This window comes from Podarcis tiliguerta (genome assembly GCF_965153285.1).
Source record: "Podarcis tiliguerta genome assembly, chromosome: W".
Classification (NCBI taxonomy): domain Eukaryota; kingdom Metazoa; phylum Chordata; class Lepidosauria; order Squamata; family Lacertidae; genus Podarcis; species Podarcis tiliguerta.
The window spans coordinates 19625197-19647980 of NC_139552.1; the positions used below are offsets into that span (position 1 = coordinate 19625197).

The following is a 22784-nucleotide window of genomic DNA, read 5'->3' on the forward strand; positions in this document are numbered from 1 at the left end:
AGAGAAGCCCAGCAACGTGTGCTTGCTTTTTTAGCTGAAAATGTGGATGCCCATCTGGTACCTATTGTCCTGGATGCACAGAAGCCAGAGGCAGCTTGGCTAGCACTCCGAGAGGCTTGTGAAGCAGGCAAGGGTCCAGAGGTGGCTGCATCAGAACAGGAGAGGCAAGATGGCGCCAGTCCCATTCTTGAGAGCCAATACACAGCTGGGAGGAGCTGGGAGCAGCCCCCAAGAGGGGGGGGGGCGAAGGGACTGTTCCTGAGACTGTTGCTTGCAAGGCTGCTGGTGATGCTTTTGATGAGCCTGAGAGCTGCATGGCTGCTGAGATGTGCCTGTGTGAGGAGCCTGGAGAGGGGCCAAGAGTTGGGAGCCCTTTACCCACCAGAGGGGGTGCAGGAAAACGTCCTGGGAGCCCTGGGAGCAGTGGGGGGGCAGTGAGCAGTGAAAGCTCAGAGAAGCCTCTTTCTCCAAAGGCTGCCAAGAGTTGTTTACACCGAAAGCTGAAGCCTAGCCGTGAGGAGCTGAATGCAGCTAGAGGCTTCAAGGCCAGCCACCTGGAGCAAGCAGAGAGAAGAGCTGTGGACTTGTGTGGGAACGCGGAGACAAGTCCAGTCTCCATGGCAACTGAGAGAGTTGCATCTACGGAAGCTGTGAAGGTCGTGGGCAAGTCTCCCTGCCGGGGGGAGTCTATTGCCGTGACAACCAGAGAGAACAGCTACAGAAGCCCCAAGGAGGGGGGTAGCGAGAAGATTGTTGCTATGGCGACCCAGGAATGTCAACAACAGAGCTTTTTCTCTGTCATAATTGACTCTGGAGCGACCAACACGCTTGTGCCATCTGCTGGGCTGTTAAGGAATTGCAAGACAGTAAAAACTGATAAGTTTGTTACTATTGCGGACGGAAGCCGGAAAAAACTGACTGAGACAGGGTTTTTCTTCTGTCCTTTTCTTAAGCATGAAGTCAAAGCTTTTGCAGTGCCTGGTTTAACTAACTGCTTGTTAAGTGTGCATGATCTACATAATGATGGTTTTCAAATTTCTTTTGCAGGTACCAAGTGTGAGTTTTCCAAGGATGGGAAACACGTGTATACAGTGCAGGCTAAAGATAATTTGTTTGCGATTAATGTGCCTTTTTCCACAGGAGAAGGAGAGGACACCGAAGATGCCAAGGGGCAATGTGTGAATGTAGCGCCCCACAATGGTTGTAACCATATTTGGCACAGGCGCTTCGCTCATTTGAGTTGGAACCATCTTCAGAAGGCACCAGGATTAACAGAAGGGTGCAAATTTCGGAGATGTGGGAAATTTTTAGATTGCAACGCATGAAAACAGGCCAAAGTTGTGACATGCTCCTATCCAAAGTCAGAGAGACAGACCACACAACCCTTTGAATTGGTTCATGCAGATTTGTGTGGCCCCATGTCGGTTGAGTCACTGGGAAAGTCAAGGTTCTCCCTGATCTTGATTGATGATTTTTCGAAATCAGCTTGGATCTTTGCTTTGAGGTCTAAAGGGGAGGCGGCTAAAGTGATCAGGGATTGGATGGAGGTCCAAGAAGCAGAGTCTTATAGCGCTCTCATCCACTGAGGCTGAGTTCAGTGCTCTTTCAGAGGTGTGCAGAGAAGTAGAGTTCTATGCTTGCTTAGTGCAGGAAGTCTGTGGAGTGGATTGTCAACTGATACGTGTTTTCGAGGACAATCAACCATGCCTACGTTTGGCAGAGTCAGGCCAGTTCAAAGCCAGAACAAAAACACTTAGACATTCGCTTTCGGAATGTGTGCCAAAGCGTTCAGGAGGGATTAGTAGTGCTGAAGTATTGTCCCTCTGCGAAGAACCTAGCTGATGGGTTCACGAAGCCACTCTCCTTCCAGAGACATGGAGAGTTTTGCGAAGGTCTGGGTTTGGGATGACCAAGGGTCGATTCTCCCCTCAGACGCGAGGCAAGAGGGGGTGTTGGGTGTAGTGAAGGGTTAACCTTCTGTGCCTCGGCTCTGAAGGGGAGGGCTTACCAGGAACGTAAGCCAGGATGTGACGTGAGCAGCTTGGAATGCTGTCTGTGTTCAGTGTGGGAATCGAAAGCAGTTTGTTAACTGCGCAGCTCCAGAGAAGGGAGCAGAGAAAATGCAGTTGCATTCAGATGGGTTCTGATCTGTGTAAATATGTGTTTTTGGAGCAATAAAGAGACTTTAGAAACAGAAGCTGACGCTTTGGAAGTTCTTCCCTTATCACACGCATGCTGTGCAATTCTGCTGATGATTTTACGACCTGCAGAGGCCCGCGCAGAGGGAGTGTGCCGGACGCCATAAAGCCATAAATCTATCCGAAGAGATTTATTGGAAAGAGGTCGATTCAATAACACAACACATATTAAGATATTAAGATGAGATTAAGATATATTAAGATATTAAGATAAAGTTTAAGTTAAGCTAGAGGGAAGGGATTTGCTGATTAAATAATTGGACTGGAATACAGTGAGGGGAGGTGTGGGGAAGTCTGGGAAATAAGTAAACGCAAGGAATATTATGAAAATGGAATTGCTTTTATTTGTTTTTTCTGCATTCTTGTTTATGTTTTGTTTTTCTGTTTTTCTGTATTTTTGTATTCTTTTTTGGTTTTTTCCTTTTATGTAAAAACCTTAATAAAATATTATAAATAAAAAAAAGCAATGTGTCCTTGTGTATCTGCATAAGCTTTTCAAAGCCTGCTACCTTTTGCTTACAGAATTTCTCCTTGGTCTGACTCTGTGGAAGGCACCATGCTATTCCCCTTTAAATTAGCCATTTTTGACAGAAAACATGAGAACTGGAATTTTGCTCTTGAATTGATTTTTGGATCGCCTGCATGCCAAGCACATACTTCTCCCACTGGGCCAGCACCCTTCCTCAGTGACTGAGGTCTCATTGCACACAGCCATCCAGCAAGCAAAAAAATGGTATTGTTAGAAGGGCAGAGTGGGGAGCAAGAGATTCAGGGGCTGGTTTTAGACCCACAGTGCTCGGGTTTATTCTGTTGCCTGCTTGACATTGTGCCTCCTTTCCCCCTACCTTTTATTCCTATGAAAGTTTCACAATGTCGCTGCTTGGGATTCTGGATAATCTATGGTGTTTTTCTTTTCAGTTTTTTAAATTAATTTTCCATTTTTTTTTAAGACAAACAAACAAACATACATACATCCTAATTGCAATTAAACCAATCTTGATAACATTGTTAAGTGACTTCCTCAAATCCCCCTGGTTGAATTTCATTGTATTTCATTTTAACAGTTTTCCAAAATCAATCTTCTCCAAAAAAAAAAATTAACTTGATCACTTCACATCTTTCATTCTTTCTAATCTAGCTTGAAACATCTTAATTCCTATCCTTACATATTTAAATCCTAAGCCTATCTCGTATTTGCAAGCTTTTCCAATTAGGTTATCTTGACATATTTAGCTAAATAATCTTTGAATTTTGTCCATTCTTCCTGGTACTCCTCCTCCTTCTGGTCGTGGACTCTTCCCGTCAGGTCGGCTAGCCCCGGGATTCTGGAGAATCTATGTGACTAGATGCTTGTAATGTATGCCAGGCAATCTGGCACAAGTGGGTAGGGTTGCCATCCGCCGGGATTTGGCCGTTGGAAACAAGTGTCCATGCGGGAAACGCTTGAATGTCCAGGAAAATCCAAAGGTATAGCAATTCTACACGTGGGGAGTAGGGACGCAAGCGCAAATCAGAATAAAGCAAAGGCTGGGAAAGTTCAAACAGAAACACACACACACTATTCCTCAAGATTTGTGTTTAAGACACAGGATCATAGAATTGTGGAGTTGGAAGGGACACCGAGGACCATCTAGTTCCGTTATTCCCAATCAGGGGTCTGTGGCCCCATCCCTTGCCTGCCTCCAACTAATTTTCTCTCATTTTGGCATGGCAATAGCATACATTTTATGGGCGGTCTTGTTGTTTTTAGTATACCTAAAATCCTTTGCTTATTACCCCACATTTTGTTCAAAAAATTGCTTTGCAGAGGTAACTACCATAGAGTTATCAAATTTTTCAAAAGTAGGGGGTCTGCGGCTTGGCTTTTGAAAAATAAGGGGTCCTCAGTAATCAGCCAATTAGGAACCACTGATCTAGTTCCATCCCCTACAATGCAGGAATAATGCAGTTGGCCTATACAGGGATCAAACTTATGACCTTGGCATTATCAGCACCCCGCTCTGAACATCTGCGCCACCTTCAGAGTTGTTGTTGTGGGAGCTGTAGTTCACCAAAGTAAATATTGAAAGGATCCTCTTTTCACATCAAGGACAGACCATGCCAAACATCTACCTTATGCACAAAATTCACTCCCCAAGCTCTTCTTGTGTTTTAAGACGCTGGGATGTAGGGAGCCAGAAATTCCACTGGGCTGGCAGAAGCCCCTTTTGTGACTCAATCGAGCTCTGTCTTCAACCCCAATTTTAGTTTGGAAAACTCCTCCCTTTTCCTTTAACACACTCCCCTCCCCCCACTTTCCTTCATTCCACTCTTTTCCATATCGAAAACAATTTCTAATGTCCACTGCCAGGACCAGCTGAGAAACACCCTGAGCCCTGCCTCTGCTTCTCCTTTAGGAAAGGAGGCTGGAGAGGAGCAGGTTGTGTTGGCAAAACCCTCACAAGGGCCTGACCGTGGTCACAACAGTGGCATGGCTGCAAGCATGGTGCTCTATGGACCTTGATCTGCCCCCCCTTGAGTCAATGGCCTCGCAACGCCTCATGCACAGGCTGGCCCTGCCAATTCCTAGGGTGCCCAGTTGGATTGTTTCAGTGGGGAAGGGGGAAGTTCCCAATCCCGTTCCAATGCTCTCCACCTGCTTCCCCCCTCAAAGTGATTCATCTAGCCTCCACTCCATCCCACTTCAAATGAAAATAAGTAATAAAAGAGCTCCCATCCAGACTCTGCAGTCTCCATAGCTGCTCTCAGAGCTCCAGTCTCCTTTGGTCATTTTTGGGACTCCCTTGAGAAGAACAAGTGCGAGATTGGCTTCATTATTATCAGATAATGGAGGCATACAATTTGGATAAGAAAATTGGCTTCCTTTTTTTATATATAATGATTTTTATTAATTTACAGCAAAACAAAACAAAACATACAATATTTTCACATTCAGCTATTCAAAGTCTTTCTTTTTTGGACTTCCTTCAACTTTTCCATAAATCTTTCGTAGTCTTTATTAGTTTACGCATTTCTTGTCCTTTATATTGTCATTATTTAAATCTTTTCCCCTTCATTTCCTTTTGACAATATCTCTTATATTTTCACAGTGCTCTTTTAAAACCTTCTAGCGTTATTTCGCCTTCACTTATATTTTCCAGATAATCAACAAATTTCCCCCAGTTTTCTATAAACTTTTGGTCTCTTAGGTATCTAATCTTTCCTGTCATCTTGTCCAGTTCAGCGTAGTCTAACAACTTTGATCTCCAGTCTTCCATTGTCGGTATCTCTTGTTGTTTCCATTTCTGTGCCAGTAACACCCTTGCCGCCGTCACTGCATACTGGAAAAACTTACTATCCTTTCTTTTAATCTCTTTTCCTGTAATGCCTAGCAAAAAGGCTTCTGGTTTCTTTGTAAAAGTATATTTTAAAATCTTTTTCAACTCATTATATATCATTTCCCAGAAGCCTTTCACTCTTTTACATTCCCACCACATATGATAAAATGAACCATCTTTTTCTTTACATTTCCAACACTTATTGCAAGTCTTATACATTTTTGCTAATTTTACTGGTGTAATATACCACCTATAAAACATTTTCATAACATTCTCTTTCAGTGCCGTACATGCAGTGAATTTTAAATTCTCCTTCCAAAGTTTTTCCCAATCTTCAAACTGTATATTATAACCTATGTCTCTGGCCCAGTGTATCATAACCGATTTTACTTCCTCATCTTTCAAATTCCACTCTAATAACAAATTATACATTTTCGACAAGTTTTTGCCTTCCTTATTTACTATCTCAGACTGGAATACTGAATCTTTGTCTGCATAGCCACATTCTTTAGCATCCTTCCTAAACATTTCATTTATTTGGTAGTAATGCAACCAATCATATACATATTTTTTAACTTGTTCATATGGTTTCACTTTCCACTTCCCACCCTCTTTGAATAAGAGTTGGCCATATGTTACCCATTCACTTCTCATATTGATTCTCTTTACACTCATAACTTCTAGTGGTGATAACTAGTGTGGTATTTTAGGTTCTAATAGGTTTTTATACCTATCCCAAACTTCAATTAGTGGGCCTCGGAAAATGTGGTCTCCAAAACCTTTGTGTATCTTCTTTTTATCCTTCCACAAATACGCATGCCATCCAAATCTATTATCATATCCTTCTAAATCTAACGGTTCCTTATTGTCTAGTTTTATCCATTCTTTCAACCAGCAAAGACATGATGCCTCATAATATAATTTCAGATCTGGCAGGGCAAAGCCTCCTCTTTCTCTTACATCTGTTAATAATTTAAATTGAATTCTCGGCTTTTTGCCCTGTCATATATATCTTGAAATCACTCTTTGCCACTCTTTAAAAAGTCTAATCCCCTTAATTATAGGGATAGTTTGGAACAAAAATAGCATTCTTGGCAATACGTTCATCTTAATAGTAGATGTTCTTCCCCAAAATGAGAATTTCATTCTTCCCCACACTTCCAGGTCCTTTTTTTATTGCATTCCACACTGGTACATAATTGTTTTGAAACAAATCAATATTCTTTGGTGTTAACCATATTCCTAAATATTTCACCTTTTTAACCGCCTCTATTTCAATTTGCTGTTGCATTATTTCAATTGCACTTTGATCCATATTCTTCACAATCATTTTAGTTTTTTTCTTATTTAATTTAAAACCTGCCATTTCTCCAAACTTATCCATTTCCTCTATAACGTCTTTAGCAGTAACTGTAGGTTCTTCTATTGTTACCACCAGGTCATCTGCAAATGCTTTAACTTTATATTCATTTTGGCCTATCGTAACCCCTTTTATGTTTCCGTTTTGTCTTAGTGAATTCAGAAGGACCTCTAACACCGTTATAAATAATAGTGGTGAAAGTGGACATCCTTGTCTTGTTCCTTTCGAGATTTTCAGTTCTTCTGTGATTACATTGTTTATTATGAGCTTTGCTTTCTGTTCTGTATAGATTGCCTTGATTCCATTGAAGAACTCTTCGCCAATTTCCATATGCTCTAAATTTTTAAGCATAAAGTCCCAAGCTATATTATCAAATGCCTTTTCTGCATCCACAAACATCATCATAGCTTGTTTGTCAATCCTGACAGACAGATATTCCATAATATTAATTATATTTCTTAAATTGTCTTTCATCTGCCTGCCTGGAAGAAAACCAGCTTGGTCCTTATGAATGTAGTCTTGTAATATTCTTTTCAACCTTTTCGCAAGTATTCCTGCGAAGATTTTATAGTCTGTGTTCAGCAATGAAATTGGTCTGTAATTTTTAACTTGGGATAAGTCTGAATCTTGTTTCTTTCCAAGTTTCTGGGATGTCTCTTTCTTTTAAGATGTTGTTCATTACTTCCTTCAACGGTGTTAGCACGATTGATTTCATTTCTTTATAGTATCTTGCGGTGAATCCATCTGCCCCAGGAGCTTTTCCCCTTTTTAGATCTTTTATCACTTCTTTTATCTCCTCAATTTCTATTGGGGTATTTAACAACTGTCTTTTTTCAGTCGGGATCGTCTGCACCTTTTTTTCTTTTAGATATCTCTCTATTTTCCTCAGATTATTTTTTCTTATATAGGCCTCTGTAATAGTCCAGGAACCCTTTTCTTATCTCTTTCAGATTGACTATCTCTTCTCCTTCAACCATAGTTTTATTTATTGTATTCTGTTCTTTCCTTTTTTTTATTTGCCAAGCCAACCATTTTCCCGATTTGTTCGCATGTTCGAAGTTGTTTTGTCTCAATCTTTTGATATTCCATTCCACTTCTTTATTTATTATCATTGCAAATTGACTTTGTAGAATTTTAATATTTTCTTTTACTTTCCTGTTGTTTGGGTGCTTAATTAGTTTTTGTTCGTTGTCCATTATTTGCTTCAAAAATTCTTTTTTCCCTTTTTCCTTATTTTTGTTCTTGATTGAATTCTGTTGAATAAAGAATCCTCTCATCACTGCTTTACTCGCATCCCAAACCACTTTCATTTTTGTACCTTTATTACAATTGTCTACAAAATATTCCGTTAATTTCTTCTCTGCTTTCTCTGCAATTTCCTGATCATCTAATAGATAGTCATTCATCCTCCATCTGAAGGTTCTTTCTTCATAGCCTTTCAGTTCAAGTTTTATTGGATTATGGTCTGAAATCACCTTCGGTTCAATTTCTATTTGTTGGGTTCTTGGAGTGAGTTCCGTTGAAATCCAAATTTGATCTATTCTTGACATTGACTGGTTTGGTTCCGAATAATATGTAAATTGTTTGTCCAATGGGTGTCTTAGTCTCCAAATGTCTATCAAATTACAATTCTTCATCATTGAGAAAAATGACTTTGGTAATTTCCCTTCTTTGCTTACTCCATCTCTGAGTCTGTCCATTTCTAATGATACCACTCCATTCATATCTCCCATTATTATTATTTTCTGATCCATGTATTCAAACAGTTTTTCTTCCAAAGTTTTGTAGAACTCAGTCTTGTTTCCATTAGGTGCGTAGATCCCGACTATGATTAGATTTTCTCCTTGCCATTTGATTCGAACCGCAATTATCCTTCCGTCTTCATCTTTGAATATCTGTTAGGCTTCGATTTTGTTATTTATATAGATGACCAATCCTCTTTTCTTTTGCTTATCTGAAGATACAAATTCATTCCCCAGTCTTTTGTTAATCAATATCTTTTTCTGTCTTCTTGTCACATGTGTTTCTTGTAAACAGATTATGTCTAAATGTTTCTTTTTTAAGAATTGTTCAATTCTATTTCTCTTCTTTTTGTCATTCATCCCATTGATATTCCAATTCCAGATTTTTAGCGCCATATCTTCCGAATTTTAAATTAAATAATTTTTTATTAGATAATTTTATAATTTGGCTTCTTCCTCTTCTTCTTCCTCCTCCTCTTCTTTATCTATCTTCTTCCCCTTCTCTTCCTCTTCTTCTACTTCTGATCCGCCTGATGCTCCTCCCTCTGCTTCTTTATCCTCTTCCTTTTCTGATCTCAGTTCCTTGTATTTTCTCAGAAATTTTCCCGTCTCTTCCGGGCTTGTCAATCTGTGTCTCTTTCCTCTATATGCAAATGTAATTCCTTCGGGGAACTCCCATCTAAATTCAATCTTGTGCTTCTTCAACGTTTGAACCAATGGTTTGTATGGGTCTCTTCGTTTAAGAAGTCTAATCGGAACATCTTTAAAAATAATTATGTAATTCCCATTTATATTTAATCTCTTTTCTCTATTCTTCTGTAAAATTGTGTTCCTTATTTCTCTATCTTTAAAAGTAATCAAGCAGTCTCCAATGAATTTCTTAGCTTTCTTACTCTCATTCTGAATGCATTTTGTACCATTTTGTACCATTTTGGCCATCTCTTCAGTTGGTATCTCCAGCCACTGCGCTAATTCCAAAATCAACTTATCTTTAATGTTCTCTCCCTGGGCCTCTGGCACCGCTCTAAGTCTCAAATTCACTTCTCTCTATCTAAGTTCATTCATGGCTATTAAATCCTTCATGTCTTCCTGTGCTTTACTTAATTCTCTCATCTCCATTTTGATTCTCTCCTCCTCCTTTTTAACATCTTTCATCTTTCATCTCCGATCTTGTCCTCTTCATTCCCTCCTCAAGCGATTGTGTTCTTTTGGCCACTTCCTTCAATTGCCTTTTCAATTCATTTACTGTTTCATCAATTTTTTTATGTACTTTTCCAATCTTGTTATCCACTTGTTCTAATTTTGTTTCCAAATTCTTTTCGCTCTGTTTGATTTCTGCAAACATTTTTAAAATCTCTGCTTTAAATTCTGTTTCTTGTTTGGACCCCTTCCTATCTGATGGCGTCCCCTCCGCCCCGTTCTTTCCCAAATTAGACATCTTCTATTAACAGTTTAGCACACTTTCCTTATTTTTAAATATTTTTAAATATTCCCAGTATTTCCAATACCCCCTCTTTTGTAAATCCCAAATTAAATACTTAACAATCCTTAAATTATTAAATCCTTAATAGTCCATAATAATCTCAGTTCAAAAGTCAATCCTCTTCTTGCCTCCAATCAGGCTAATCCAATTTTTGGGGAGAAAAGAGAGAAAGGGTCCGTCCTCTTCTTGCCTCCAATCAGGCTAATCCACTTTTTAGGTTATTCAAATTATATTCCAATTGTTTCTTAAAATCTGGGGTCCAAACTCAGTTTTTTTCTATGTAGTCTAACCGCAGAGTAAATGGAACAAATGAGAACAATAACGGGGAACAATATCCAGAAGCGCAGAGAGTAGAACCGAAGTAGATAAATAAATCCAAAATAAGGTACCAATTTGTAATCCAAACCACCTCTCCCAAATAGAGGGGGTATATTGTAATATTATTCTCAGACACAATCCTATTAAATAACTTTGTAGCCGAAAACAGAAAAAAAAAAAAGCTGTATATCCCTTTTCTTCCACTAGGGGGTGTACTTAATGGTGTGACGCAGTTTTAAAAGTTTTTACATCCGAATATCTGAGATTGTAGCTAAGCGTACACAAAGAAAGAATTACAAAAGCCAATTCAAAAATATCAAAAACAAATCCTTATTCCAGCTTCCAATACCCAAGATATTATTTAGTTCTTAATTTCTATGTTTTAGTTATAGACCATGCTTAGTAGCTCATAATGGCGTCGAAGGCTTCTCTTCCGTTCCTCAATCCTTTGTTCTTTTCAAAAGTGAAAGTGCAGAAACTCTTCTTGCTTAAATAGTCCCCCTCAGTTTTATAGAAAGCTTCGTTTTTTAATCATAGTTCTCCTCTGTTTCCCCCTTATTTTAATAATGCTTGAAGTATTTTAGAACTTCTTGCAAATTGCTTTAACACATTGAAAAGTTTTTATAGGGGAAAAGAAACATTAGCCGCTAGGGCGACTTACTTTCCTTTGTTGTCGCTCTGCCGATGGTGCTGTGTCCTGGCCGATTTCGGCAGCTGGCTGAACTCAAAAACAATCTTCTTTTCTTCCCCGGGACTTCCTTATTTTAATCCAAAATATCCTCTAAATTTGGTGCCGGGTTTCCATGATTTGAGAATGGAGCGCCTTCCTCTGCAAGCTCGAGGCTTCGCTATTCGGAGGTAGATAATGGCGTCCCTCGACCTGCCGATCCGCTCCGCCGTTCTCTTCGCTTCTACGAAGCTACCTGACGGCCGGGCGGACCGCTTCTGGTACCACCGGGAACCTGACCCTCTGGACTCCCACCAGGGGTGTTTTGAGGGGGCTACTGCGCCCTGTAGCACCCCCTTTCCTCCAAAATAGCCCAGGATTCTCCTCACAGCTAAATCCCCGCTTGCAATGAGATCACGCTCCACCGGAAGTCCCCAAGAAAATTGGCTTCCAGGTGGAAAAATCAAAATTGGAAACAGAACTGTTAGACCCCAAAAGTAAGATTTTGTCAAAAATGTATAACTTGCTGTTGAAATGGAATACTCAGGATGAAACGGTAAAATCTGCTATGATTAAATGGGCACAAGATGTTGGACATAACATAAAGATGGCTGACTGGGAACAGCTATGGACCACAGGTATGAAATTTACGGCATGTAATGCCTTAAGAGAGAATATTATGAAAATGATATACAGGTGGTACATGACACCAGTCAAGCTAGCAAAAATCTATCATTTGCCCGATAATAAATGCTGGAAATGTAAAGAAACTGAAGGCACATTCTTTCACCTTTGGTGGACGTGCCCGAGGATTAAGGCTTTCTGGGAGATGATTTATAATGAAATGAAAAAGGTATTCAAATATACCTTTCTGAAGAAACCAGAGGCATTTCTCCTGGGCATGGTTGGCCAATTGGTGTTAAAGAAGGATAGAACTTTCTTTATGTATGCTACAACAGCAGCAAGAATACTCATCGCGAAGTATTGGAAGGCACAAGAATTACGCACTCTGGAAGAATGGCAGATGAAGGTGATGGACTATATGGAATTGGCGGAAATGACTGGCAGAATCCGAGACCAGGGAGAAGAGTCAGTGGAAGAAGATTGGAAGAAATTTAAAGACTATTTACAGAAACACTGCAAAATTAATGAATGTTAGAATGATGTTGGATTGAAGTTAAGTGGTTTCTGCTAGCAGCAATGTTAAGGAATATGTAAAAATGGATGATTAACGGGTGATAATCTAAAACTATAATATATTAAGATAAAAGATTAAGATAAAATTAAAGAGGGGAAGGATTTGCTGAATTAACCAATTGAAATGGAATACCAGAAAGGGAGGTGTGAGGAGGTCACGGAAACAAGCAAATGAAAGATAAGATATGGAGAGACTGATTTGTTTTTAACTATTTTTATTTTGTATTTTTTTATTCTTTTTTATTCTTTCTAACTTTTGTAATATGTTGAAATCTTAATAAATATCTTTTTTTTTAAAAAAAAGAGAAGAACAAGTGGACATCTAGGAGTTGCTGTTGGTGGTGGCGGGAAGACCGTATGCTGGATGTCCCACCTGCTGCCGCTCCACCAAGGTGCCACTATACTCACAGCAGGAGTTTGTAAGAGCGAGTCGGTAGCTAAGATATAAATCAATTGGGACGTTTGGAACCTGCACACCCCAAAACTGGTACTGGATTCCAGCCCACACCCATCCTTTCAATGGTACCATCCCCCTCAGCTCACCTGGTGGCAGGCATTCTTGAAGAGGTGGTCCACCAAAAGCCAGATCTCTTTGGCCGCTCAGTGGAGTCATCACCATACTGGGGTACGATATCCAGAAACTGCTTCTCCTGGAGGTCCAATGACAAGCGGGACTGGCATGAGAGCCTGACAGAATGTGTGCCTGTATGCATTCTTTCCTTGCTCCAGCTGGGGGGACAAGTCTTGCCCTCTGAGGCCACAACTAGGGCTGGGCGATAGCTGGCTTTCAACACGGTGATATATCACTAGCTAAACATTGCAATGCACCAATATATCACGATGTCTGAAATAAGATGGAGCTATGTAGAGGCATTGTCTGGCTTCACAGTTCCCCCCCACATGGTGTTTTTTGCATAGTACACACACACATCATGATTCACAATATATCGCCAGGTCAGAAATTATAAAACCAGCCTCACTATCTAGACTTCAAGCTGATTTGAAAATATATCTATATTGACATATCGCCCGGCCCTGGCCACAGCAAGCATCTCAAGTGGGAAAACAAAAAACAAATTGCTCGCACCCCAAATCCAAGCTCCCCCTCCCCCTATTAATATGCAGCTCATAATCCTCCCACTCCGGATGTGCAGTTCACCCAAAAGCTTACTGAATATGCAGCTGTGGACATAGCTGTGGTTTGGCTAACATTTTATTTAAATTGCTGGAACCTGCCCTGGGACCTTAGGGTGAAGGGCAGGAAATAAGTAAGAAAAACAGCAACAGAACATGGATGGGCCTTCATAGGTTGATGGGCTGCAGCCCCAGCCAGCATGATGAGATGATGGGGTCACATGTTCACCACCCCTTGTTTAGAGCACGTTGCAGAGGCAGTGGTAGAAACAATGGCCAACCACATGCCCTTGGGAGTCCATAGGGACACGGTGACAAGAGCACTCTGTCCATCATGTTCCCCAGAAACTGGTAATCAAAAGCATGTGGTTTGTGATAATAGTGGCAAGAAATAGCCCTGACCGGTAGTCACTGATAAACATATCCTCCATGATTCTAAATGTCTACAGCTGTCCAAATTGACAGTCACCACTCTCTCCTTGTGGCTAGGATAATACACCCAAGTCGATCTGATTTCGAGAGGAGTGACATTTCCCTGAGCCACCCCAAAGCAGCCACTACCGCTTCCCAAATGCCAGTGCTCAGGTGGTAAGAGCAAGCCAGAGGGGCATAGCCTGTGCAGCAGTTGCTGAGCACAGAGACAAGGAGAAAACTGGCTCTTGGGGCCAGAGGGGGCTGGCGCCTGCATCATGAGACTGGGCTTTCTGCCTCCCGTGCTGCCAATCGCAAGCGGACCCAGAGTCAAGCAGCGCAAAATCAGTTACAAGCAGTGATGGCAAATTCTGGTTTCGTCTCCATTCTCCTCTGCCGAGTTCTACAAGGGCCACGTTGAGACTAGGGAAGAGAAAAGCGCAGAGAGCTAGAGCCACCACCTGGACTGGATTTGAGTCAGAAGGCAGGCAGGTGCGGGTTGCCCGAGAGGAAAGTCAGGTTGGTGGGGTAGTGCCTGGTTTGCCCTAAGGGACCAGCTGCCACTGCATGGAGCAGCTGCTGATCGTTGACAAGGGCAACTCCATTTACGTGCCTTCGAGGCACATGCACACTGCCGCAAAGCTGGAAGGGGCACTTGAAGGGGCAAAAATGTCCCCCCCCCCCAAGAGCACAAAAGCGGCAAAGTGGCATGGAAACAGCATCTTGACTCCCTCCCAGGAGCTTTGGCACCGACCTCTCAGGCCTGTGGAGAGTTGGAGCAAGGAGTTTTGCAGGGAGGCTGCTGGTTTTCCAAAGGCCTTTCAAAAGGGCTTCCGGGAGTTTAGAGGGAGTTTGCAGGCTTTTCCAATGCTGTCCCCAATATACGCAATTTCATTTAAACGCACGGTACCTCGGAACGCAACCCCCGTGTAAATGGGGCGTTGCCTGTACCTGATTTGAGCAGGGCTCAGCGCGAAGCCATGGCTTACAATACTGGCTGTCACTGAGCTTGGGGATAAAGGAGAAGTGGAGGGTGACCTGCCCGTTGTTTGTGATCTGGAACTTCTCCTTCTGCAGCTGCCGGAACTTCACATTCTCAAACGGAAACTGCAGAGCAAAAAGGGGGGGGGGGAGAAAGAGAGTGCTTGCCTTCAGCAGAGGCAAGGAAACGTGCTCCAGGGGGAAGTTTGTCCTTGGCCCCGGGCTCTCATTTAGGGGACTGCACATGCAACAGGTCCACGTGGGGCTCTCCAGATATTGCTGTGCACTTGCCACTGGCCATGTTGGCTGGGGATGATGGGAGTTGTAGTCCAGCATCTGGAGGGCACCACGCTGGCTACCCCTGGAGTCTTTGCCTGCGAGGAAGAGGCTGCCGCTCAGTGGAAGGGCATCTGCCTTGCATGCAAAGGTCCCAGGTTCTATCCCCAGCATCTCCAGGTAGGGCTGGGAGTGATCCCCCGGAAATCCCAGGGAACCGCTCAAGACTGAGCTAGATGGGCCAAGGGCTTCTTTCCCCCCTGGTCTTTTTGCACAAAGGGGATTCTCATTCAGCCTGCTGCACCTTTCAAGGAACTGCAACACCGCTTATACACACCACGAAACAGAGGGTGCTGGTTATCAGGACAAATGTGGGGGAAAGGAGCCAAAACATTTCCAGAGCAGGGATGGCTTGAGGAAGACAACATATCACAGCCTTGCATTTCACAACTCGCCTAGCAGCCTTTGGCAACCCGGAATTCCATGCAAGCAAAGTGAGCAGGTGAAGGAGAGCTGGATCGCTCTCTTCCTCCGTGGCTTGGTGTCCATTCTGGCTGCAGAGGAAAGGAAGTCCGTCCAGCCCTGAACTCTAGCCCTCCTCCAACAGCTGGCTTAGCAGAAAGCCATGTCTAAAATATATTTTTGACTAGCCTGCTCAGGAGGATGGAAAGGCAGGCCACTACTAGCATCTCAGCAGACTAGGAAAAACAAACAAGCCTTGCAGAAGAATGATTGAGAGGACTTACTTACAAAGGCTCAGCTATCAAGCAGGATCTTTTTTTGAGTCAAATTTGTACGTCGGGATGAACTTGATCTCTCCCTCTGTGAAATCAGCAAAAGCTGTCTTTTGGGTACGCTGAATGTTTAGCTAAAGCCAAAAAGAAATCGCTAATCAGCAGAGAAGCAAAAGACCCCCTGTTGCCTGACAATGGAGTCTATTAACAGCCACTGTTGTGCTGGAAGACCAAGGTGAAGTACTAGTAGGTTAAAGGTAAAGGTAAAGGGGTTGCGGCACTCATCTCGCTTTATTGGCCAAGGGAGCCGGCGTACAGCTTCCGGCTCATGTGGCCAGCCCGACTAAGCCGCTTCTGGTGAACCAGAGCAGCACACAGAAACGGCGTTTACCTTCCCACCAGAGCGGTACCTATTGATCTACTTGCACTTAGACATGCTTTCGAACTGCTAGGTTGGCAGGAGCAGGGACCGAGCGAGGGAAGCTCACCCCGTCGCGGGGATTCGAACCGCCGACCTTCTGATCGTCAAGCCCTAGGCTCTGTGGTTTAACCCACAGCGCCACCCGCGTCCCTACTAGTAGGTTAGCCAAGTGCAAAAAAAGGGGTATACCTGCTGAAATCCTATCTTATACACAATTATTAAAGGTACAGGATGCTTGTGCATTTTTGCCCCATGTCATCTTAAATTACTTTGCTGCATCACACGACAGGAAAATCCTCTAACTCAGGAGCAGCAGACACGTGGCCCTCACAATGCTGCAGAACTACAATTCCCATCATCCCTGATTACTGGCCACGATGGCTGGAGCCAACAGGAACTGCAGCTCAGTAACATCTGGCAGACCACAGGTTAGCCATACCTACAATATGCAATGTTATATGTACCAATAATCCATACAAACTGTTAACAACCACCAGAATACACCCCGACACGATGAGCAACTGCAAAACCATCCTTTTGCATCCTACATTGGCTCCCAGGACGTTTCTGAGCACAATTCTGAGTGTTGGTGCCAACCTTTAAAGCCCTAAATGGCCTCAGTGTCTCCATCCCCATTGTTCAGCCCAGGCATCTGGGTCCAGCACCGAGGGCCTTCTGGCGGTTTCCTCACTGTGAGAAGCGAAGTTACAGGGAACCAGGCAGAGGGCCTTCTGAGTAGTGGCACCTGCCCTGTGGGACACCCTCCCATCAGATGTCAAGGAGATAAGTAACTATACAGCCTTTAGGGAAGTTTTTAATGTTTTATCATGGTTTTGCATATGTTGGAAGTCTGAGGCTGCCCCCCCTTGCCTTCCTTGCAGCATCCTTCTCAAAGGGCTGCGGCATGACTACGCTCACAGAGTTTAAATCCACCATAAGGTGCAGCAATCAGGCCTCTGTTTCAACACAAAATACCAATGATCCTTATGCCAAGTGGGAGAAAGGTCGTCAACATGATGAACACACAAACCTTGGAGAGAAAAATGTAAAACAAAAAGCATCAGCAATTTAATTGGACTTAATGGAAGTATCTGCTGATAAGAACATGTGAGCAACGCAGATTTTCCAGATCGATGCAAAACCTAGAGCAGGAAACCTTAGACCTTTAGATATTGCTGGACAGCAGCTATGCTGGGGCTGATGTGAGTCCAACAACATCTGGAGCGTGTGCTGAGCTAGGAAAGCCCTCTAACTGGGAAATTGCAGAGCAGTCCTACTTATTCCAAGGCAACCCTCCAACTTAATTGGGACTTGCTTCTAATTCAGGTTGCACAAACCTGCAACCTTAAAAAGCATTTGCAGAAGTCGCAGTCATCCTATGTTCTTTGCTCCTAACTGCCTGAAAGTGGTTTCTCTAGCCTAGGCTGGCGTATCCCAGACAAAGGAAATAAACAGGGCAATATCCTAAACCACCACATATAACACAAAGATGTCTCTCACCTGGTCGTAGGTCAGAAGTCTCTGAAGCTCATTTTTAGTGATCAGGTGACAATGCTGGAAAAAAGCAAAGCAACCACAGCTACAGGCTAGCTCACGGGGTCGGGGAGCAGCCTGCTGCCACTTCCTGCAATATCTAGTAAGACTGATAGCTAGGATTGGGCAGTATGATCATATTAGGCTAGTGCTCTGTGAACTAGACTGGCTCTTGAACTGCTTCCAGGCCCAATTCAGAGCATCCCATTTGGCCTTTCAAGTGTTTCAAGGTTTGGGAAAAGGGTACCAGAAGAAGGCCCACTTCTGTTTGCACTGCCTCTCCACTGACTAGAATCCCTTTCCCAGGGAACTCCTGCTCTTTCAAGCATGGCAGGGCCTTTTCAGTCATGGCACCCGACCTTTCAGAAGAATCTCCCAAAGAGGTTCACCTGGCCCCTGCTTTGATGTCCTTTCAGCAAAGACTTTTAGAATTTCCCCTGGTTCTTGAATTCATGGGCAGGGCGCTTGTGGCCCTCCAAACCCTGCTGTAGTACACAGGAACATAGAAAGCTACCTTATATTGAGGCAGACCATTGACCCATCAAGCTCAGGACGGACTACATGGACTGGCAGCAGCTTTCAGGCAGAGATCATGCCCAGCCCGATCTGCACACACTGGTGACTGAGCCTGGAACCTTCTCCATGCGAAATGGCCGCTCTGCTTTCGCTTTACTGCCCTTAACAAACTGCAACTCCCACCCCGATCACTGGAGAAGTTGCCCACATTTGCTATAATCTAATCCAATACATGTCTGCCACTCGGTTTACGTTGCTCTCTACTGGCTGCTCTAGTAGAAACCTTAGTGGTGCAGCTGCAGCAGCAGGGATCGTCGACACTGCACCCTCCTGGTGTTGCTGAAGTGGAACTCTCATGAGCCCCAGATAGCAAGGCCAATTCTTAGCAATTATGGGAATTTTGGTCTATCAACATTTGGAGAGCACTATGCCTCGGCCTCGGCCCAGTATACCTGAAGGAGCGTCTCCACCCCCATCGTTCTGCCCGGACACTGAGGTCCAGCTCCGAGGGCCTCCTGGCGGTTCCCTCATTGCGAGAAGCAAAGCTACAGGGAACCAGGCAGAGGGCCTTCTCGGTAGTGGCGCCCGCCCTGTGGAACGCCCTCCCAGCAGATGTCAAAGCGATAAATAACTACCTGACATTCAGAAGACATCTTAAGGCAGCCCTGTTCAGGGAAGTTTTTGATCTGTGATATTTTACTGTATTTTTTGTTTCTATGGAAGCTGCCCAGAGTGGCTGGGGAAACCCAGCCAGATGGGCGGGGTACAAATAATAAATTATTATTATTATTATTATTATTATGCTGCCTGCCATAAAGAAGGCTGATCACCGAAGAATTAATGCTTTTGAATTGTGGTGCCGGAGGAGACTCTTGAGAGTCCCAAGGACTGCAAGAAGATCAAACCTCTCCATTCTGAAGGAAATCAGCCCTGAGTGCTCACTGGAAGCACAGATCATGAAGCTGAGGCTCCAATACTTTGGCCACCTCATGAGAAGAGAAGACTCCCTGGAAAAGACCCTGGTGTTGGGAAAGATGGAGGGCACAAGGAGAAGGGGACGACAGAGGACGAGATGGTTGGACCGTGTTCTCGAAGCTACCAGCATGAGTTTGACCAAACTGCGGGAGGCAGTGGAAGACAGGAGGGCCTGGCGTGCTCTGGTCCATGGGGTCACGAAGAGGCAGACACGACTAAACGACTAAACAACAACAAATGTTGCCTACCCTGAGCTACACACAGGCAGGAAAGTTACAGAAACATGACTCAGTTTGCTTCTCCAGATAGCAGAGACCAACAAGTTACATCAGCCAAGGCTCTCTCCCTCCAAGCCCTCGAAACGCACTCGTTTTCATGATTGCCAGCTGCGGCAGACCCTGGTCAGGGGGCAGGAAGCTCATCTGGGCACAGATATCCTTGTAATCCTGGTTTCGGCGCTCAAAGTCTTCCACGTGGGCAGCAAGGTGGGAATTGACAATGCAGAAGCTGGTATTGTTGCAGACAAACCTCGCGGCCACACACCCCTTGTTACCCTGCAGGGGCGGAGCAAAGATGGCTGTTAGTGAGCAAGCAGGAAAGAGGGGGAAACTGGTTGGCAGAGATTAGAAAAACAGATAGACAGACAGAAAGATCAACGTAGGGAATTCCGCTGTCAGGGTCTACTCCCCATCTTCCCCATGATGCCTGTGCCCACTGTCTCCCTCATCACTTCCTTGATGCGGCTGAGCTGGTCCTTCCTGACAAAGATGAGCAACATCATTCCGACTAGACGCACCAGCTGCACCTAGAAGATGCAAGGTACTGGGATGTCTACCAGCTCTGTTCATTGCTTGCTGTCCTGGGCCGGCTGGATGCAGATAGGAGTGGCAGGGGGCACCAACTGGGGATCCCCCAAGGGAAGAAGGCTCAGAGCCAGGGAACTGGTGGGGAGACTGTGGGATGTAAACACAGGAGCAGTCAATGACAACATTCCTAGAGTGTACATGTTAGAACATGGGGAGGGATGTCAGTCCAGCAAGCAGGTAAACTTCCTGGGGACGGACTTCCTCCGCATGTGACCAGAGGTGGGTGTGGCCTCACCTGTGCAGGTAAATGATAAAAGCACAGGGCAGGCAGCCATCTCTCTCTCTCTGCCATCTTCCTTCGATGAGGAAACATCCAAGGATGCCCTCTTGGCTCTCAGCCAAGAGAGGACGGGACTATCTTAACACAAGATAGATTCTGAGTGTATTTTACCTTTTTAAGCTGTCTGCCTTCTGGGATCATATTGTGAACAGAACGTGAGTAAACTCTTTTATACTTTTATAAAGACTGTGTTGTGTCTTGTATTTTAAGAGGGATCAAAAGGGGAAATTACGAGAGTAATTATTATAGAGGTTCTAGCGAACCTGTGCAAGCGTTACCGTTGCAAACTTAAAGGGGAATGTCTATAAACTCTGCTGATATTTTGGGAACTTGTTAGCACAAGTTGGATTAGGATATAATCCCACAATATATCCTCTCCTGCACCCCAGAACATTCCCACAGGGACGACGACGCTGAGCTGTCCGAGGGAGAAGAGGGAGCAGACTGTGAGCAAGAGGAGGTGTTGGAAACTGAAGAGGCAGGAGGGCAGGAAGATTCTGTGGCAAACAGCAGCCCAGAATCCGAGGCAGAAGTGGAGGCTGGAGGCGGGGGTCAAGAGGCAGAGATCAGGCAGGCTGCTGAAGAAGCCAGGGGGTCTCCCCATCCTGCTGCGATCAGCTCCCCTCCCTGCTGGTCTCCCAGAACACAGAGAAATTAAGAGGATGGAGCAAAGACAGGCAAGGTGTCAGAGTCTCAGGTTGCTTGGGAAGGACCAGGGGGAGACTTCAGAGAGTGGTGGGAGGGTAGCAACCTTCAGCCTTCACAACTACCTCACTGTTGGGAAAGGTTTCTGTGATCACGAGGCCTGCACGGTTTGGGTTTCTTTGAATAAAGAATGTTGGCTTCTTTTGAATAAAACACCACTGACACCAGGTGTTTTTTCTTGCTGACCTCCTCCTCCTCCTCCTCACTCCAGCTCCTGACAGCTGTCTGGCTGCTGAAGAAATGGGTGGGGTTGGACTTACTTTCTTGTACTTGGATTTGGAACGCAAAGCCTTTTCCACAGCTGTCAGCCACTCTTGCTCCTTTGTCGAGTCCAAGTAGAAGAAAGCCTCTGTGCTCAGGTCCAGCTCCTGGAACCGAATGCCCAAGTGCCAAAGAGAAGGATGTGGAACTGCAGGAATAGGACTCCAATCGGAACAGACGTGCTGGTTAAATATGCAAAGACAACAGGAGTGTGCAAGGGCAGGCAAGATCAGGACCAAGAACAAACAAGTAATACCAGCCACTTCTTCCTCAGCTTAGCTATTCGGGGCCCCAAAGGAGCTTTGCTAATGAAAGAAAAAAAGCTTTTTCCTTGTATTTTTTAAGATGTGTCAGCCAGCCTGATATCTAAGCACTATCCCAGTAGCCACAGGCAACCAGAAATTCTTTGAAGGCAAGTGAGTTGGTTGATCTCTCCATTCTTCCTTCACCTGGCAACCTGGTTTCCAGGCTGGCTTTCCGGGAGCAGAAAACCACCTCTCAGATCTGCTGTGCCAAGCTTGTTTGCTAGAAGATTACCCCGTAACACCCTTGTCCTCTTTGCAAACCTCCTAAATGGCTAGCCTTCTGTGTTTCCATGCTGGCCATGAAGGAATGGGCATTCCCGACTCTGAAAACAGCACAGAAATACAGCCTGTCTAGTAAAGGGGTAAAAAGAGCAAGCTAAACAGCCTCTGTAAAACAGTAGGATCTGAAGCTGCTAACCACATACTGATAAACATATCATAAAAGCAGACATGAAAAACAAATGGCCACTGGGTACTACTAACAGTGGGACACGGGTGGCGCTGTGGGTTAAACCAGAGAGCCTAGGACTTGCAGATCAGAAGGTCGGCGGTTCGAATCCCCACGACGGGGTGAGCTCCCGTTGCTCGGTCCCTGCTCCTGCCAACCTAGCAGTTCGAAAGCACGTCCAAGTGCAAGTAGATCAATAGGTGCCGCTCTGGTGGGAAGGTAAACGGTGTTTCCGTGTTCTGCTCTGGTTCACCAGAAGCGGCCTAGTCATGCTGGCCACATGACCCGGAAGCTGCATCCCGGCTCCCTCGGCCAATAAAGCGAGATGAGCGCCGCAACCCCAGAGTCGGCCACGACTGGACCTAATGGTCAGGGGTCCCTTTACCTTTACCTTACTACTAACAGTACGAGGAAATAACCAAAGCAAAAACTTTGTTTGAAGTAGTAAGCTTAGCATTATAAGGATGACCCACACCAAGTGTTGGGGGGGGGGGGTCACACCTCCCTGTCCTTCAGCACAGCTTTTAGGAGGAGTTCCAAAGGTTTTGCTTCACTTGTGGATTAACTGCATCTTGTCACAATGTCTGAAGCTGCACAAACCGCTTCATTTGAACCATGGCTCATTGAAACAAGCCAACTTCCAATCGTGGGTTTAC

The 22784-nt window shown here is 44.3% G+C and overlaps 1 protein-coding gene across 1 annotated transcript in view; it reads right to left on the reverse strand.

The window, feature by feature from the left end:
* LOC310668769 (inositol polyphosphate 5-phosphatase OCRL-like) overlaps positions 1–22784 on the reverse strand; it is a gene marked incomplete at both ends in the record, with an annotated part of 229188 nt that overhangs the window by 204938 nt on the left and 1466 nt on the right. Inside the window, 4 exon segments of the mRNA XM_083422100.1 lie at positions 17740–17888; positions 19631–19840; positions 19948–20068; positions 21375–21523. Coding sequence (XP_083278226.1) covers positions 17740–17888; positions 19631–19840; positions 19948–20068; positions 21375–21523 — 629 coding nt within the window.